We start from the raw sequence: 14384 nt of genomic DNA, 5'->3' as shown, positions 1-14384 counted from the left end.
TACTCCCCTAATTCTTACCTTTTTGGTCTTTCTCATGTACACCTGAGGTATATACACCAGAATTCTTTACACACTCCTCCCAAGTTCTGTTGATTTCAATTCCCAAATGGCTCTCCAGTCTGTCCTCCCCATCCCATTCCCACTGAGTCCAGAGCCTCATCACTGTCCACACCCCAAGCCCCACAGACGGCTACACTGCCGCCCAACTGATCTCCGTGCTTCCAGACTCAGCCCTATTACATCTTCTCTGCTACCCACAAATTATGTTTCTGAAGGAGCTGACCCTGTCCTTTCCTGGCTTATATCATGGCCAACGCCTGTCTACCCATATTCTCCATCCAGTTCTCACCCAACACCTGGCCCCCACCCAGAACCCGACCTATGTCTGCCACATACATGGGGGCCAGAGGCTGAGACGCTCACCACAGGGCAGCTGATTTATAGTTCTTTTTAAGTTTTAAAATTATTTTGTGTTGGGGATGGTTAGGTTTGTTTATTTATTTATTTAAATGGAGGTGCTGGGCTTGAACCCAGGACCTCATGCATGCTAAGCACGTGCTCTACCACTGAGCTATGCCCCTCTGCCTTGATTTATAGTTCTGATACTAACTCCACAGTCTCAGAACAGTCTAGTCACTATAACTACCATTCTTTCTTTTTATAAATGATGCACTTGTAAGGTGTTAGAAATGTCTTAGTTATACTTTAATATATCAACATTTCATCATGATACATGGTCATGAGGGCCCCAAATCATCACCCCCCAATGGTAAGGAATAAGTGAGCAAGCATCCTTGTCACTTTTACCCAGGTTCTCGGCAAAGACTATTATGTGAAGGAGTCGTATCAAGCTGTGTGACACAGATGAAATGGGGCTGATTGTAGACATTCCATGAAATAAGGAGCATGTCAAACTTTCTCTGAAGAATAAATGAGGAATAACTTTTTTCTGTCCACCCCCCCAACTAGTCCTTGTGTTTATACACTTCTGTGGCCCCCGGACGGGCTCAGATCATTGCGCGGAAAGCAGGAGAGCCCCACAGGCACACATGTGCCCCGCAAGAATGGAAACAGGAAACGTGAGCGCTCCCAGAAGCCGCCTGGGGACCCCGCCGGGGCGGGAACCGGGTTCCTGGTTTCAGAGGCCTCTTTCAATCGAACCTCTAAGCCCTGGGCCAGACTCTCCCAGCAGTGTGCTCCTTGCCGACACGACTCTGCACGTCTGGCAAGCCCTGCTGTCAGGGGACTCTGACTCCCCGTGTGCTGGGCTCCGACCACACATCAGGGCTCAACTCAAGAGCCACCACAACGGCAACCTCCATTTTCACTGTGACGGCCAGAATCCAGCAACAACCTCCCGCATCCCAGGGCACTAGGAAACACCAAAGCCCACCCTCTGGGCTGAACAAGAAGAGACTTGGAACCAATACTCAAGAAAAAGGAAATAATCAAAGTCAAGCCAAGTTCCCATCGTCTGCAGAAGTCTGAGCTGTACTTCAATGCAAAGAGCTGACCATCTTACATAACGCGGGCTCTCAAACTGGTATTCCATCGTAAAGAAGTGAAGGTCAATGGGTCACTAGGGGAAGGAAGATGATCTATGACCCCGACAAGTGTGCTGGGTGTCTCTGCACAGCTGATCACGTTAAATTCCATGGCAACCTAGGAGATGGGCATTATTATACCCATTTTACAGATCGGGAAGCCAGGGCTTGCTAAAATAAAAAAACCAGGAAAAATAAAAACCAACCTGCTCAGATTTAACACCTTAGAGGATTAACTGGTTTTAAGGTTTGGTTAAAAAAAAAAAAAAAAGAAAGAAAAGAAAAAAAAATGAATGTATTTCGAACTAAAAATAGCAAGGCCTTCATAATTTGCATAAGGCTCAAATACCACACCACATAATCGTATTACTGTACACATCACGGTGTTTCTTCACTTGTCCAACCCCAGTGTCCCCATATCAAGGTCAGGACTGCAAGTTCATTGCTATGTTCCCAGCACAGAGCCTGACTCAGTAAACAGTCACTGAGCTGAATTCCTAATTACAGTCCATCAGCAACAAGCCAGCCGTCTCTCTCAGCACAGTTCCTCAGGCATGTCCCTAATAAACTCATCACCATCCACCGGGAGGGACCCTTCCCCTGCCTCTTCATTCTCCACCGTCAGGAACAAGCCCTCCATTTTTGGAAGCAGCTCCACTCAGGGGACCGTTCTGAAGATTTTCATCTAGAACCTGCTTCAAAACTGTTCTTGGTCCTGAACTGCAGGAGGCCTTCAGCAAAGAGCTTTGAAAACATGACTGCAAAGCCTTAGGAAACAGGAGTCCATCTCCTCCACCCCACCCTGGGTTAGTGAACAAGGCCCCAACACAGGGCATCTCAGTGTTCCTCTCCTTGGTCCAGAGAGGAAGGGATTACCTAAGAGCAGGGGAGCTGGGGAGTGGGATGTGTGGGCGGAGAACCAAAAGGCCAGGTCTGGGACCAGACGCTTGACTCTGTCTCTGTCTCATAAAGGAAGACGGTGACCTGCTCAAAGCTTTCCTGGGACCAGTCCTCAGCATCCTTATCCATAAAATGGGATTTAAATACCCCTGTTTTTGAGTTGTTCTGAGGTTGTGCACGATACTGTATGTAAAATGCTTGCCCTGTGCCTGGCAGACATGAAGCTCTCAAGAAGCGGTAGTGATTAGTAATAAGGACAATTGTTATTAACACAATGCTATAAATAAGGGTATTTTCAGACTATCATGCTAAAATGTATTCTTTGCCCCATTTCACAAAGTTCATCTGATTCTCAGTCCTCCGTCACCAAGCAGTTCCAGAGCAGGAAGGGTCTCGTCCTCGGGGCCAGGGTGCAGGGGGGGGAACCACCCAGTGCTCCCTGAGCCAGACCCACCCACCGCTGACCACTCCGCCTTCCCAAGACTCCTCCCCTGGCCCCTGTGAATCACATCCTGGGTTTCCCCTTGCCTCTCTGACCATGTCTCCTCCGTCTTTTCCTGCGCTTTCAGCCCTTCTCCAGATTTGAGAGTTTTCTCAGGGTTTGACTCCAGGCTTCTGTGCATCCCTCTCAGCCCCACACTCCAGCCCCAAGAGGAACTCGTCCATTCCCATGGCTTGAAACTACACTTCCTTGGCTGGCGCTGGTGTCCAGCCCAGCCCTCGGAGCTGAGCTTCAGCCCTGGTTGACACCTGCCCTGGAATGACTCTCAGGCATGTTCAAAATGCTCCTTGGATTTTCCTCCAGAATCTATTCCTGCCACCCTCTCCCCAGTGCCCTCCAAGCCACCCCCCATCACTTCTTGCCCCACGTCTTCCTCCTCCTGATCCGTTGCACCACCTTCTAACATCTCAGGCTGGAAATCCAGGGGTCACCCTTGATTCCCTTTTCTCTCTCTCTCCCATATCAAATCAATCCATTATCTGCCCTGAGAGCAAAATATATCCTAAACCAATCAACTTTAGTGTCTGTCGGAGCCAATCAACCCGAGCCCAAAGCACGACCACCTTTCATAGGACTCAGAGCCTCCACCCGCCGGGCAGGCAGAGCAAGAGTGAGCTTCACAGCACAAAGGAGGTCGCATCTCCCCCCTCGGCAGCTTCCCAGCACCTACAGCGCAGTGATGGAGCAGGGCCTGGCCGTCTCCGGCCACGTGTCACGCCCTCCGCCCACAGGGAGGGAGGGAGGTCAAGGCAGGGAGGTCACTTGTCCTCTTCCCACCCTCAGCTCTTCCTCACCCCACGTTGGTTTCCTCCACAGCACGGTTCTCAGCCTTTCACATACTTATTTTTATTCCTACATTTATCGCTGATTTCACCTGTTCCCCTGGTTCCCACTCCAAGAGGCCAAGGACTATGTCCATTGCAGCCACCTGATCTGGAGCCTGAAGCATCCGAATCAGGAACACTCAGGAATCTTTGCTGAAGGATGAATAAAACGATCAGGCCAGCCTCTCACCACGTGTGTATTAGCAGCAGTGCCCTGCTGAGTCCAGAAAAATTCTTTCCCATTGCCCACACCAGGAGAACACGGGGTGACCAGGACCAGAGGGTCAGGGTTTCGTTTAGGAATAGTTCCAAGGTACGGAGAAGGCAAAACAACGGATTTCCATGTTTGCCAGATGCACCTGTTGTGTTTACCTGCTCCTTCTCCATCCAGCCTCCCCACCACACACACACACTTTTCATGAACATTTAAAAGTGAGTCGCAGGCCTCAGTAGCATGTATCTCCTACCTCAACCCGAAACCTCTATCGTCACCCCTAAATTTAACACTGATGCAGTCACATTCCCTAATATACAGTCCATATTCAAATTTCAACTCTTCATAAACGTCCCTTATAAAAGCTGTCTCCCCACCACCACCCAGAACAGGACTCAGCCCAGGATCACACACGTGCATTTTGTTGTCACATCTCTTAATCCTCCCTTCATCTGGAACCGTCTCCCCAGCATCTTTTGTCTTTTGTGACACTGACATTTTGAAGTGATGTCTTGTCAAATGTCCCACATTCTGGATCTGGATCTGATTGTCTCCTAGTGCCAAAGATTTGTCAGTTGGCGAACCTCGCTGGGCACATGCGTGTACACAAGTGCAGAACTCAACACTTCTGGTTTCCTAAAATCTATACATGGGGAGATTTTAAAGGAAAATAAGAGATCTGAAAAATCTTGAACTCTGGCCTCTCTTGAAAACAGAAAACAAAACAAAACAAAAAATCAGAACATGACGGAGCTCTGGCCATGTTCCCATGTGGCCACAGACAGCAGGGGCCGAGGTGCGGCCAGCCCTCCCGGAACCCCTACCCTGCGTGATCTAACAGGGGCCACCTCACTCTCACGTGATTGGCATGGCCATGACCCAGCCCGGGCCACAGGGTGACAGAGGGCCCACGCTCCCCAGAGATCCTTACTTCTTTGGGGACCCAGGGAATTCCTAAGGCTGCATTAAAAGAGGAATGACCCACCTCTGCTCAGGGAGGTAGCACGTCACCTCCCCCAAGCGTGGGCTAAGGAAAGGTGTCTTGGGTCATCCAAAATGCCCCAGGGGACATCTGGGCACCTGTCTAACTGCTTTCAGAATAGCTCAGATGTTTCAAGTTCCACCGCATGTGGCATGCTCAGAATGCAGGCGATTCACCTCAGGGGACCTGGCCAACTTCTAACCGCAGAGGGTCACCCCGCTAAATCAGACAGACCCAGAGAACACCCCGCACTCGATGTCACCAAAATAGCCCTTCGCTTGATCTTTAGTCTTGGAATCTTCGATGCCGTATCAAACTGAAAACCATAAACACAACACCGGGAGTCCAGGGCCAAAGACTAAATAACGACAAAATGAAGAAAGCCCCCAAATCATCAAGAATTCAAGGTAGCGCCCCTCCCCCAGCTGCTGTCTCCCCGGAGACCTGACTCCCCGGAGGGCCTCGCCCAGTCCTGCCGCAGAGAAGAGGCATCTTTTCTGCTCATCCCTGCGGTGTCACTACAGGTTTATGAAGCTGCTTGGGCTTCTAAAGAGTTCATTAAACCCTGATGTGAATCATGCAGTGAATATTTTCCAGGCTGTACAAGGCAGGCAAGGGCTTGACTCAGCAAATGAGGACACCCAAATTGCCTGTTTTCTTCACGGTTATTTTAAACTGGAATCCACCCAACCAAGGGGAACGTGAAGGACTCACTTTTTGGGAAGCCAGGTATTCCATGCCCCGGGCCAGCTGGTAGGTGCATGACACCAAGTCCTTGAAGGTCATCTGCTCCTCGGGAACGCGGTTGATGTCGTAGGAGTACTCCATCCCGGGCGGCCTCCGGGCGCGCAAGTATTCCCGGAGGTTGCCTTTCGAGGCGTACTCGACTATGACGTAGAGCGGGCCTGGGGGAGGAGAACACGAGCTGGAGAGGCAGCGAGCCCCGGATCTGCCCTGTGGCGGCTCAGCCAAGGAGCTGAAGTGACTACAATCCAGTACTTTATTTACTTTTTATTTATATACACAGAAAAAGCACACACAAATAGGACACCTGCCTTCTAATCTCCCCAAAGTGACACCCAATACTTGGTCAAGACAGTCGTAAGGGTCTTTAAGAAATAAAACAGATTCAATTAAAAAACAAAATACAAAAAAAGAAAAAAAATACAAAAAAAGAAAAAAAATACAAAAATACAAAAAAAAAAAAAAAGAAAAAAAAACAACAGAGAAACACTGAGTGTCCCTTCCCTGAGAGGCCACTCTCACCTGCGCCCACTTGGAAAGCACTGGCTACTGTACATCGGCTCCCTCTAGTTCACTGTACTATTTTACATACACATAGGTATCAATAAACAAGGTATTATTTTTAATCAGATCAATGGATACTAAAGGTAAAGCTTTGCAATATTTTGTCCCTACCTATTATCCGACTGGAAAATTATCCCAGCCAGGTTGATAAAAATATACCCAGATCATTCCTTTTAAGAGTTACACAGATTCTATCATATAAATATACCACACTGTATTTATCTATCCCCCTTATAGGTTTGCTTCCAGGTTTGGGCGACTGCAAACAGTGTGCAATGAACACTGCTCTGCATGGCTCCGTATAGACACATGCAGTAGTGTCCCCGTGGTATGGACTAGGGATTGGCAAATGACAGCCCGCAGGCCCAGTCCTGCCCACAGCCCGTGTGTGTGTGTAAATGTCACTGGCACACAGCAAGGCCCATTCATTTCTGTGTTGTACGTGGCTTCTCTCTCACTGCGGCAGCAGAGACGAGTAGTTGCCACAAAGACCCATAAGGCCCAAAAGCCAAAATATTCACAATCACCCTTTACAGAAAAAGACTCCTGGTAAAGACCCCAAAGAGAAACTGCTGATGCCAAGACAGGCGTTTCCCAGTTGATTAGTTATCACCAAACTGATTCCCAAAGTGCCTCAGCTATTCCATGAGAGAAGCCAGGGTCTGTCTCCCATAAGGAAGACCATGCGTCCCTTCCTGCCCGTCTCTCGTCTTTCAGGGCCCTCTCGGGAGCTCAGCCTCACGCTGCCCAGATCAAGACACGGCTTCCTCAATCCCCATTTTAAGGGAAGAACTTGTCAACCAAAACGCAGGCTCTTATTTTGAGAAATTGCTCTTAGCACTTCCAAAACAAAAACATAAGGAGACTCCCTTTTCCAAACACCCTCCAGACTGTGCCCTAAAAGCAGCAGAGCCCCGTAAGCCTTCCCATCCAATGTTGCCCAACCAAGGCCCACCTTCCCCTCAGGCACGGTCACAAAGTCTTCTTTGTGCTCACAGCCAGGAACGCCTTCCTGAAGGGGTTTTTAAGGAAAACCTGAAACATGCACTTGAGGGGCCCTAGCACCAAGACCTAAATAAAAGTCCAACCGTTTCTAAAATGATGCTGACACTGGACCACGGGTTAGTGCATGAAAGCACTGCTCCCTCCACTCACCATCCTGAGTACAGGCTCCAAGGAGATTTATGATGTTTTTGTGCTTTCCAATCATCTTCATCATCTCCATCTCCGACACCAGATCAGAAAGGTCCTTCTCTGTGGCGTCATCTATGAACATTAGGTAAATTACAGGTCAGTTTCCTCTAACCTATTGGTTGCCACTGTTAGTTCATGAAAACTTAGCTGGAACAGCATGCAACTGAATTTTAGAACCAGGAAAGACTTTCTAAATCACCTCCCTCATCTTCCTGGTGAAGCAGTAAAGGCCCAGACAGGGAACTGCTCTGCTCCATGTCAAACAGCTGATTCTGGGTCAACAGGGTCAAAACTCAGAACAAGAACACAGGCCTCTGACACTAAGGCCAAGCCTTTTCCAGCAAACCTCACAAACATGGCATTTTTCTCTATCAGGAAATAATTCCATCCTCTGGCAGATCTGAGATATCTCAGAAAATCACACCGAACTTCATGAGAGCAACTGTGAGGGCTTCCAGGGAGGAAGAGGAGGAGGCGGCTGGGGGCCCTTTATATCACTTCGGACTTTCCCTGGACCAAGTGCTGCTAGTCGGAGCCCTCGCAGCCCTCAGAACGCTCGCAGATGGATTCAGAGGGCACCCTGGAACCGCAGACAAGAGGTATGTGCACGGGCATCTCCAGGGGCCAAGGCTCATACCTTCCAAAGGGGCTGCAATATCCATCCCCCAAAATTAAAGTTTTAAAAACCTCTACTCCACTCAAAAACAAAATAAAAATGAAAACCTCTGCTCCAACATTTCAAGCAAGAACAGCTTACGTCCTGCACACACAGGCTTACAGCTTCTAAAAAGTGGCAAGATTCTTTCCCAGGTGCCCCACTTCAATTTTCCCCTGTGGGAAAATCTGGGCTTACTAAACGATAAGCAAATGAGATGAGGGCATGGAAAGAAGCCAGGCTGCAAGAAGCTCTTTGACTTCACAAAAGGAAGAGCGACACAACTGCCTGGAGTATAAAATCCATGCGGACGGACGGACGTGGAGGACTGAGCACCAGCCCCGCAGAGGATGGGGCACCACTGGGGTCACAGTGTGAGGTCTTCTCTAGGCTCTGAGCCACCCACTGGCTGTAAAAACAGCCACATCGTAAAGGCTCTGTGGCTGATGTCTTTCCCTGTCCTAAGGGAAGGCCAGCCTTGGTATCACCAGAGAAAGAGGACACCCAGACTCCCTCCCTGAGCTCCACAAACAAATCAGAAGCTCTGCCGAGAGGGACCAGCCTTCCCCACGCTCGGCTCTGGGCTGCTGAGGGTGGCTAATGCAGGGCACACAGCCCACTGCACCTGCCACTCAGAAAGGCGAGGAGGCAGGTCCAGGCCACGCAGGATGCAGGCAGGGGGCTGCCCCTGTTGGTGGAGCCGAGACTCGCCCAGTAAGAGAGCGTAGTCCTCCCAAGCATCAAACCCCCAAGGTGGGAGCAGCTCAAAACACCATACTATCCCCTTGGGAGCCATCTGAATCCAGAGCTTAAAAAAAAAACAACCCAACATCTTCCTGACCATTTCCACCCCGCAACCTCCCCTCAGGGAGAGATGTGATGACTGTTCCACAAGAACCCACAAAAGAAAGAAAAAGCCTAACTCCCCAGGCATCCATAATGTGCCAGGACCCTCACATCCCAAGAACAGATCTCTCCACCAGGAAATGTGGGAAAAACTCAGCTTGGGGTGTCCTTTCTGAGATGCCTACAATAGGATTTATAATGCAACCGTTCCCTATAACTCCTCTCATAAAAGAATACTGCAGGAGGATGAAGTTAATGGTTAAAAGTTTAAGCTTCTTGGACCTAGGCATGAAGCAGGGTTGGAAGGTTAATGCAGAAACATTCAGACTCCCATGAATGCCACGTGATGTTTACATCTCTGAGTGGTTGTTCACAGGTTCTAGAAGGTTCTGCACCAGCGCCAATCCAGTTAGTTCCCTTTTAGCTTCCCAAGTGACTCCCCAGACCACTGTCATTCCTGCTTTGGTCCTCTTGTAAAGGAGAAAGGGTGTCCGTCCTTGCTCCCTCCAAAAATGCCAATTTTTCTTTATTTGTAAGTTAAGGTTGGGGTCCTGAATCCAATGCACCAACACTCATCTAAATTAATCAACTCTATGTGAGTGGATACTTTCTAAGCACATACAAATATAAAAGGAACAAAGACTCACGGTCATTTCCAAGGAGTCGAAGAATAGCACGATCTAGGAGGCTGCCGCTTTCCAGCAAAACCAGCTTTTCTTTTTCGCAAGTGCACACAGCTCAAGATAAATAGTCTGTCCAAGATGCTGATTTATACTGAAAACTTCTCAACCCCTAGGTCAACTATGTGCTCTCTGACCCCCTGCCAGGATAGAGTTCACATGCCACAAAAGGAACATTCTTGATAAGACGCCCCCCACCCCCACCCCCTCCCCTCCCCACTCACCTTTCAGCATCTTCACTGCCACAGTGACTGCCTCCTTGGGCTTCTCTTTGTCAATTCCCACTGCTTCAGCCATGACCACTTGCCCAAAACAACCTTCTCCCAGGGGTTTGCCCAGCGTCAGCCTAGACGTGTAAAGAGAGGATTAGCGCACAGCATCTGGTGAAGGGGTGTAGTGAGGGAAATTCCAGAACTAAATATAAAAATCTTTCAGCGGCTTGCAAAAGCGTGGAGCATTGATCATATGGAACTAATGAGACTTGGGGTGCACACGTGCTTGACTATTTTCTTCGTGACGTTTTAGAGAATGTCAATTACTGCTGGAACAGCTATTAAATTTCACATTTGTATTCTTGATTTATTTTCTTTATGGAAGGTATCCTTGCGAGTGAGGTGGTCAGCTTTCCTAAGTGCTAACAATGAGGAGCTTTTGATCTTGAGCCCGTTGAACACTCGTCATTTAGAATGTCTCAAAGAAAACCGTGAAAGCTGTTCTTATTTTTTGTCTCCGAGAAGTGATGTCTTTAAAAATCGCTATTATTCAAATACCAGTGGATTTTATGATCACATTCCGGGCCAAGTTACATGACATGAATCTTAAAACACATTTCAAGGAATCACTAGTTTTTTTTTTTTTTTTTTCCCACTAAGGGAAAAAGAAAATTCTAGAAATTGAGGGGAATTTTTTTTTTGACACAGTGGTTTAGAAATTCTTATGATTACCCAAAATTAACAATGAAGAAAATCCAAAGTGAACACAGCGAACTAAATGTCTAAGCCCAGAAGCTCTACACACATCATACAGCCATACAGTCTCCTTGGGCCCAAAAGAAAGGAAGAGACGCTGCGATACGTATGAATGTGCTTTTTTCATTTAAGCACAACACGAAGTACTGAGCTGCCACTAGCAAGGAGTATTTCTGGTAAGTACGCAATGGTTTGCAAACGTTAAGCAAAGACCGAGGGCAGTGTGTACTATGCTGAGGTCATTCCCTTTCTGTCCTGAACTAAAATTAAACTTAATATCTTGGCAGAAGATAAACATTTGCATTGGAAAAATGGCTAATTTATGTCCCATTGCCCTGCTACTACAAGCAAAACAATCCTTTCTTTGTATAATGTCTGCCTTCCATCTAATAAACTGCTTCTAAATAGCCTTCATTCATTGGAAGTCCGCTCCACCTACGGTTGTGCTAAACACTGTTTTGAAATGCTTAGCACTCAGATTTTCCGCACTCAGGGTACCCCGGGTGGGAGCTAACAGTTGGACACAGACAGACTCCCACTGTTGCCGGTGGTGTCACAGGTGTGGCAAAAACTAAGGATTGAAACTGAGAGTTGCAATTTCTTAAAATATGATCCTAGCTCCCCAACTCAGTCCTACATCCATAGGAATGTGCCATGAACTCACCTACTAGCTTAACCAAACCAGGGAGCTGGGAGGGCTCACGAGAAACACCGCTCTACGTTTCCCGCATTTCCACATTTCCACGTTCTACAGGTAAAAAAACCACTCTTTCTTCCCTGGTGTCTTACTGGTAACTGTTCAGTAAACAAGTCCTGAATAAACGAAGAGCCCACAAAATAAACTGGAAATCACTTCCATTAACACTCTAACAGAATGACGCCGGCACAATAATGAGGTTCTAACTTACGGTGCATATCAGCACCTCTAAACGAGCTGTTAGGAAGCAAAACTGGTTGGAGTTGTGTGTATCAAAATGACAAGTGCTGTGTGAACCACCTCCCCTTCCAAAGAGAGCTCGTCAGATCCAGTCTCTGGGAAAGCTTATCTCTGTACTTCCACATTTGTATATGAGTTCCTTTCTCTAGACAGAGAAGAATGAGACACTTCTCCGACATAATCTCAGGGAGATAGCGCAAACGTCAAGACAAATAGGGCAGCTGTATATAAGCAAGTCAAGAGCTTATTCCAGTTGATCTGATGCAGACGCATAGGCAGCGGTTTCTACCTTCCATTACTCTCAAGCTGTTTGGACTCTAACTACCACAAGAGGTACCCCAGAAATGACCGTCGTATTCATTTCAGAAGGTGGGTCAGAAGGTGGGTCTGGGCGCTGGTCCCTGGCTAGAAGCCAGAAGTTGTGCTCAGTCCCAGGAGGTCTGTACCATGACCTCCATTTTATAGAAATGAAGTTCAAAGAGAATCAGGAAACTCACAAGGTTGCTCAGCCACTGGCTGGCAGAGCCAGGATTCAAACCCAACCCAACAGAGCCCAAGGACATGAACTTCAAAGCCAGACCAAGAGATATACAACTGCCAACAATGCCTTCCCCAGAGCCCCAGTGGCCACACTTTGACTGAACGTCTGATTGGAACACCTCTTTTTCATCCATTACGGACCCCAGAAATTTGATGTCAGGTACCATACTCGAAGCATTTCTGCTCAATATTACATTAATAACTGTTAAAAACAACAACACTGGCTAACGATTCTTAGGGCAATTTATATTCTAGACCTATTTTCTCTAAAGAAATGAACTACAGAACAGTCACACTGGAACCAGCAGTTGGAATGTCAACTATGTTTTATAAATGGGATCATAATACAGCCTTTATTCCATCTGACTGGGCTTCAATTATCTAGAAAGTTTTAAAAATGCTAACAAGGTACCATCTTGTTTGGGGACCAGCCACAGCTTAGTAGCTCTGTTTTAAGAGAACTATTAAAAAAGAGGGAGAGAGAATCAATTCTTTGCTTTTCCAGGAGTTGCTTATTTCGAAATATAATCTTACCCAAACTATAGCTGATTTCATCTCAGCAAGACCCTGGCAGTTAAGGGTCATAAAAAGAAAATGTCAATCCAATCTCCCCATTTATGTTTAAGTCCCCATTTGGGGATGTGCCCCATAGAAGTACTCACTTATCTCTTGGAAATTCCCATTTTGGATCTTCCGGCAGCTCATACTCCGAGACCCCCGCCAGCATGGGGGTGTCTGCTGTTGAGGAGAGGCGAGTTGTAATCCTCACCAGGGGGGTGTTGGAGTTCATGGAGGAGCTGGACTCAGCAGAAACCTGGATACAAAATGCAAAGACACAGATGTAATCCTAGCTCCACCTGAGAAGCTGGAAGGCCGGCCAGAGCCCAGCCAGACGGTCAGCTCTTTGGAAGGAAGAGAGGTGGGGGTTGACCAAAGTCATGAATTCAGACCCAGACCACTGAATTCAACTCCTCTGTCCTCTCATCTATGCAGTACGTACAAAATTTCATCCAAATTACATGTTCCTAAGACCAGGTTTCCAAACAGCGTTCTTAGACAGTGCTTGATAAAAAAAAAAAACACGCATTCTTTCTGTCCTAACTCCTCAAGTCAGTCACTTGAGGACACAGAGACAGACCCCTCGGGCTCCTTTCTGGCCTTGTTGCCTGTGCCTGTCCTGCAGCCCCAGATATCAACCTCCTCCCCGCAGACCACTCAGGTCTTAAGTCAATGCTGTGCTTACAGAATTCCATCAAAACTTCTGAAAAATAAGCTTTCCAATCAGCTCTACCTTTTGAAACATAAAGCAGAGCACCTCAAGGAACAGGCTCTAGGGTTTGAACGTGAAAGGCATTCCCGTAGCTTCAAGTGTCTTTACTCAAGGGAATCAAAGCCCAGACACTGGGGACCACTGTCTGCTTCTCCCTAGTCCTTCTGTGAACTGGTTGGTGCCCAGGCCATTTGGAGAAAATCAGATGCCCCTTATCAACTTCAGTTTTAGAAACTAGTGGCTTAAACACAGGGGATGAAGTCAGCAGAAAGAAAACTACATCTTTATTCATAATCTCACGGGAAAACTCCTCTCCCACCCAGCAGCAAGGGGGGCTTCACTGAGTCTTCTCATTTACCATTTTAGTTTGCATTTGATAAAGTGATTATTTCTTAAATATATCATTTTCCCTGTGCTGGTTTCTATACAGGAAAACACCATCACGGGCTGCTTGACCACCACCTTATTCTAAATTGTGAACAAAACTTTGGCCCGAGAGTTGGAACATCAGGTAAATGTGACCCATCAAACGTGGTTCTGTCCCCTGCATGACTGACCACGTCAACCCTTCCCTCCAGCTGTGCTTACAAACACTTTTTAAATCCATGTGGCAAGGACTGAGTGCAGATGAACAAATTTAACGAGGATGAACTTCCAAGGTGCAGCCTGGACCATTCCCACAGGGAACCAGAAGTCCTCTACTTTCCCAGGAATGTCCTATTTAAAAAAAAAAAAAAAAATCTGGATTCTCTCCTTAAACCCAGACTGCCCTTAATGCAGGTAGGAAACCTAAGATGGCCAAGAATGGATGTGGGGTCGGGGTGGGGGGTCATTTTAGGAATAGGAAGTTGGTTTCAGTATTAAAGTATTAAAAATAAAAATTAAAAAAATAAAAATGCTCATGAGAACATTTCTGAGCCTTTTGAGCAATCTTTTGGCAAAGGGAGTTATTCCTAAATTTTATTATACAGACAGTATGAGCAATGTTTATTCACTGTGAACATAGTAAATAATTGCTTT

At 47.2% G+C, this 14384-nt stretch overlaps 1 protein-coding gene across 20 annotated transcripts in view; it reads right to left on the bottom strand.

The window, feature by feature from the left end:
* The window catches only part of FGFR2 (fibroblast growth factor receptor 2), a 100690-nt gene that overhangs the window by 9936 nt on the left and 76370 nt on the right, over nucleotides 1–14384 (bottom strand). For all 20 annotated transcript variants that reach the window (XM_045506595.2, XM_045506593.2, XM_045506594.2 and 17 more), the window contains 4 exons: nucleotides 12757–12908; nucleotides 9874–9995; nucleotides 7430–7540; nucleotides 5681–5871 (listed from right to left, as the gene is read on the bottom strand). In XM_045506595.2, the coding sequence (XP_045362551.1) occupies nucleotides 5681–5871; nucleotides 7430–7540; nucleotides 9874–9995; nucleotides 12757–12908 (576 nt within the window). The remainder of the gene's footprint in view (nucleotides 1–5680; nucleotides 5872–7429; nucleotides 7541–9873; nucleotides 9996–12756; nucleotides 12909–14384) is intronic.

The sequence above is a fragment of the Camelus bactrianus genome, chromosome 11, assembly GCF_048773025.1.
Source record: "Camelus bactrianus isolate YW-2024 breed Bactrian camel chromosome 11, ASM4877302v1, whole genome shotgun sequence".
Taxonomy (NCBI): Eukaryota; Metazoa; Chordata; class Mammalia; order Artiodactyla; family Camelidae; genus Camelus; species Camelus bactrianus.
The sequence above is the reverse complement of the archived record's forward strand: the minus strand, read 5'-3'. Positions and strand labels throughout refer to the sequence as shown.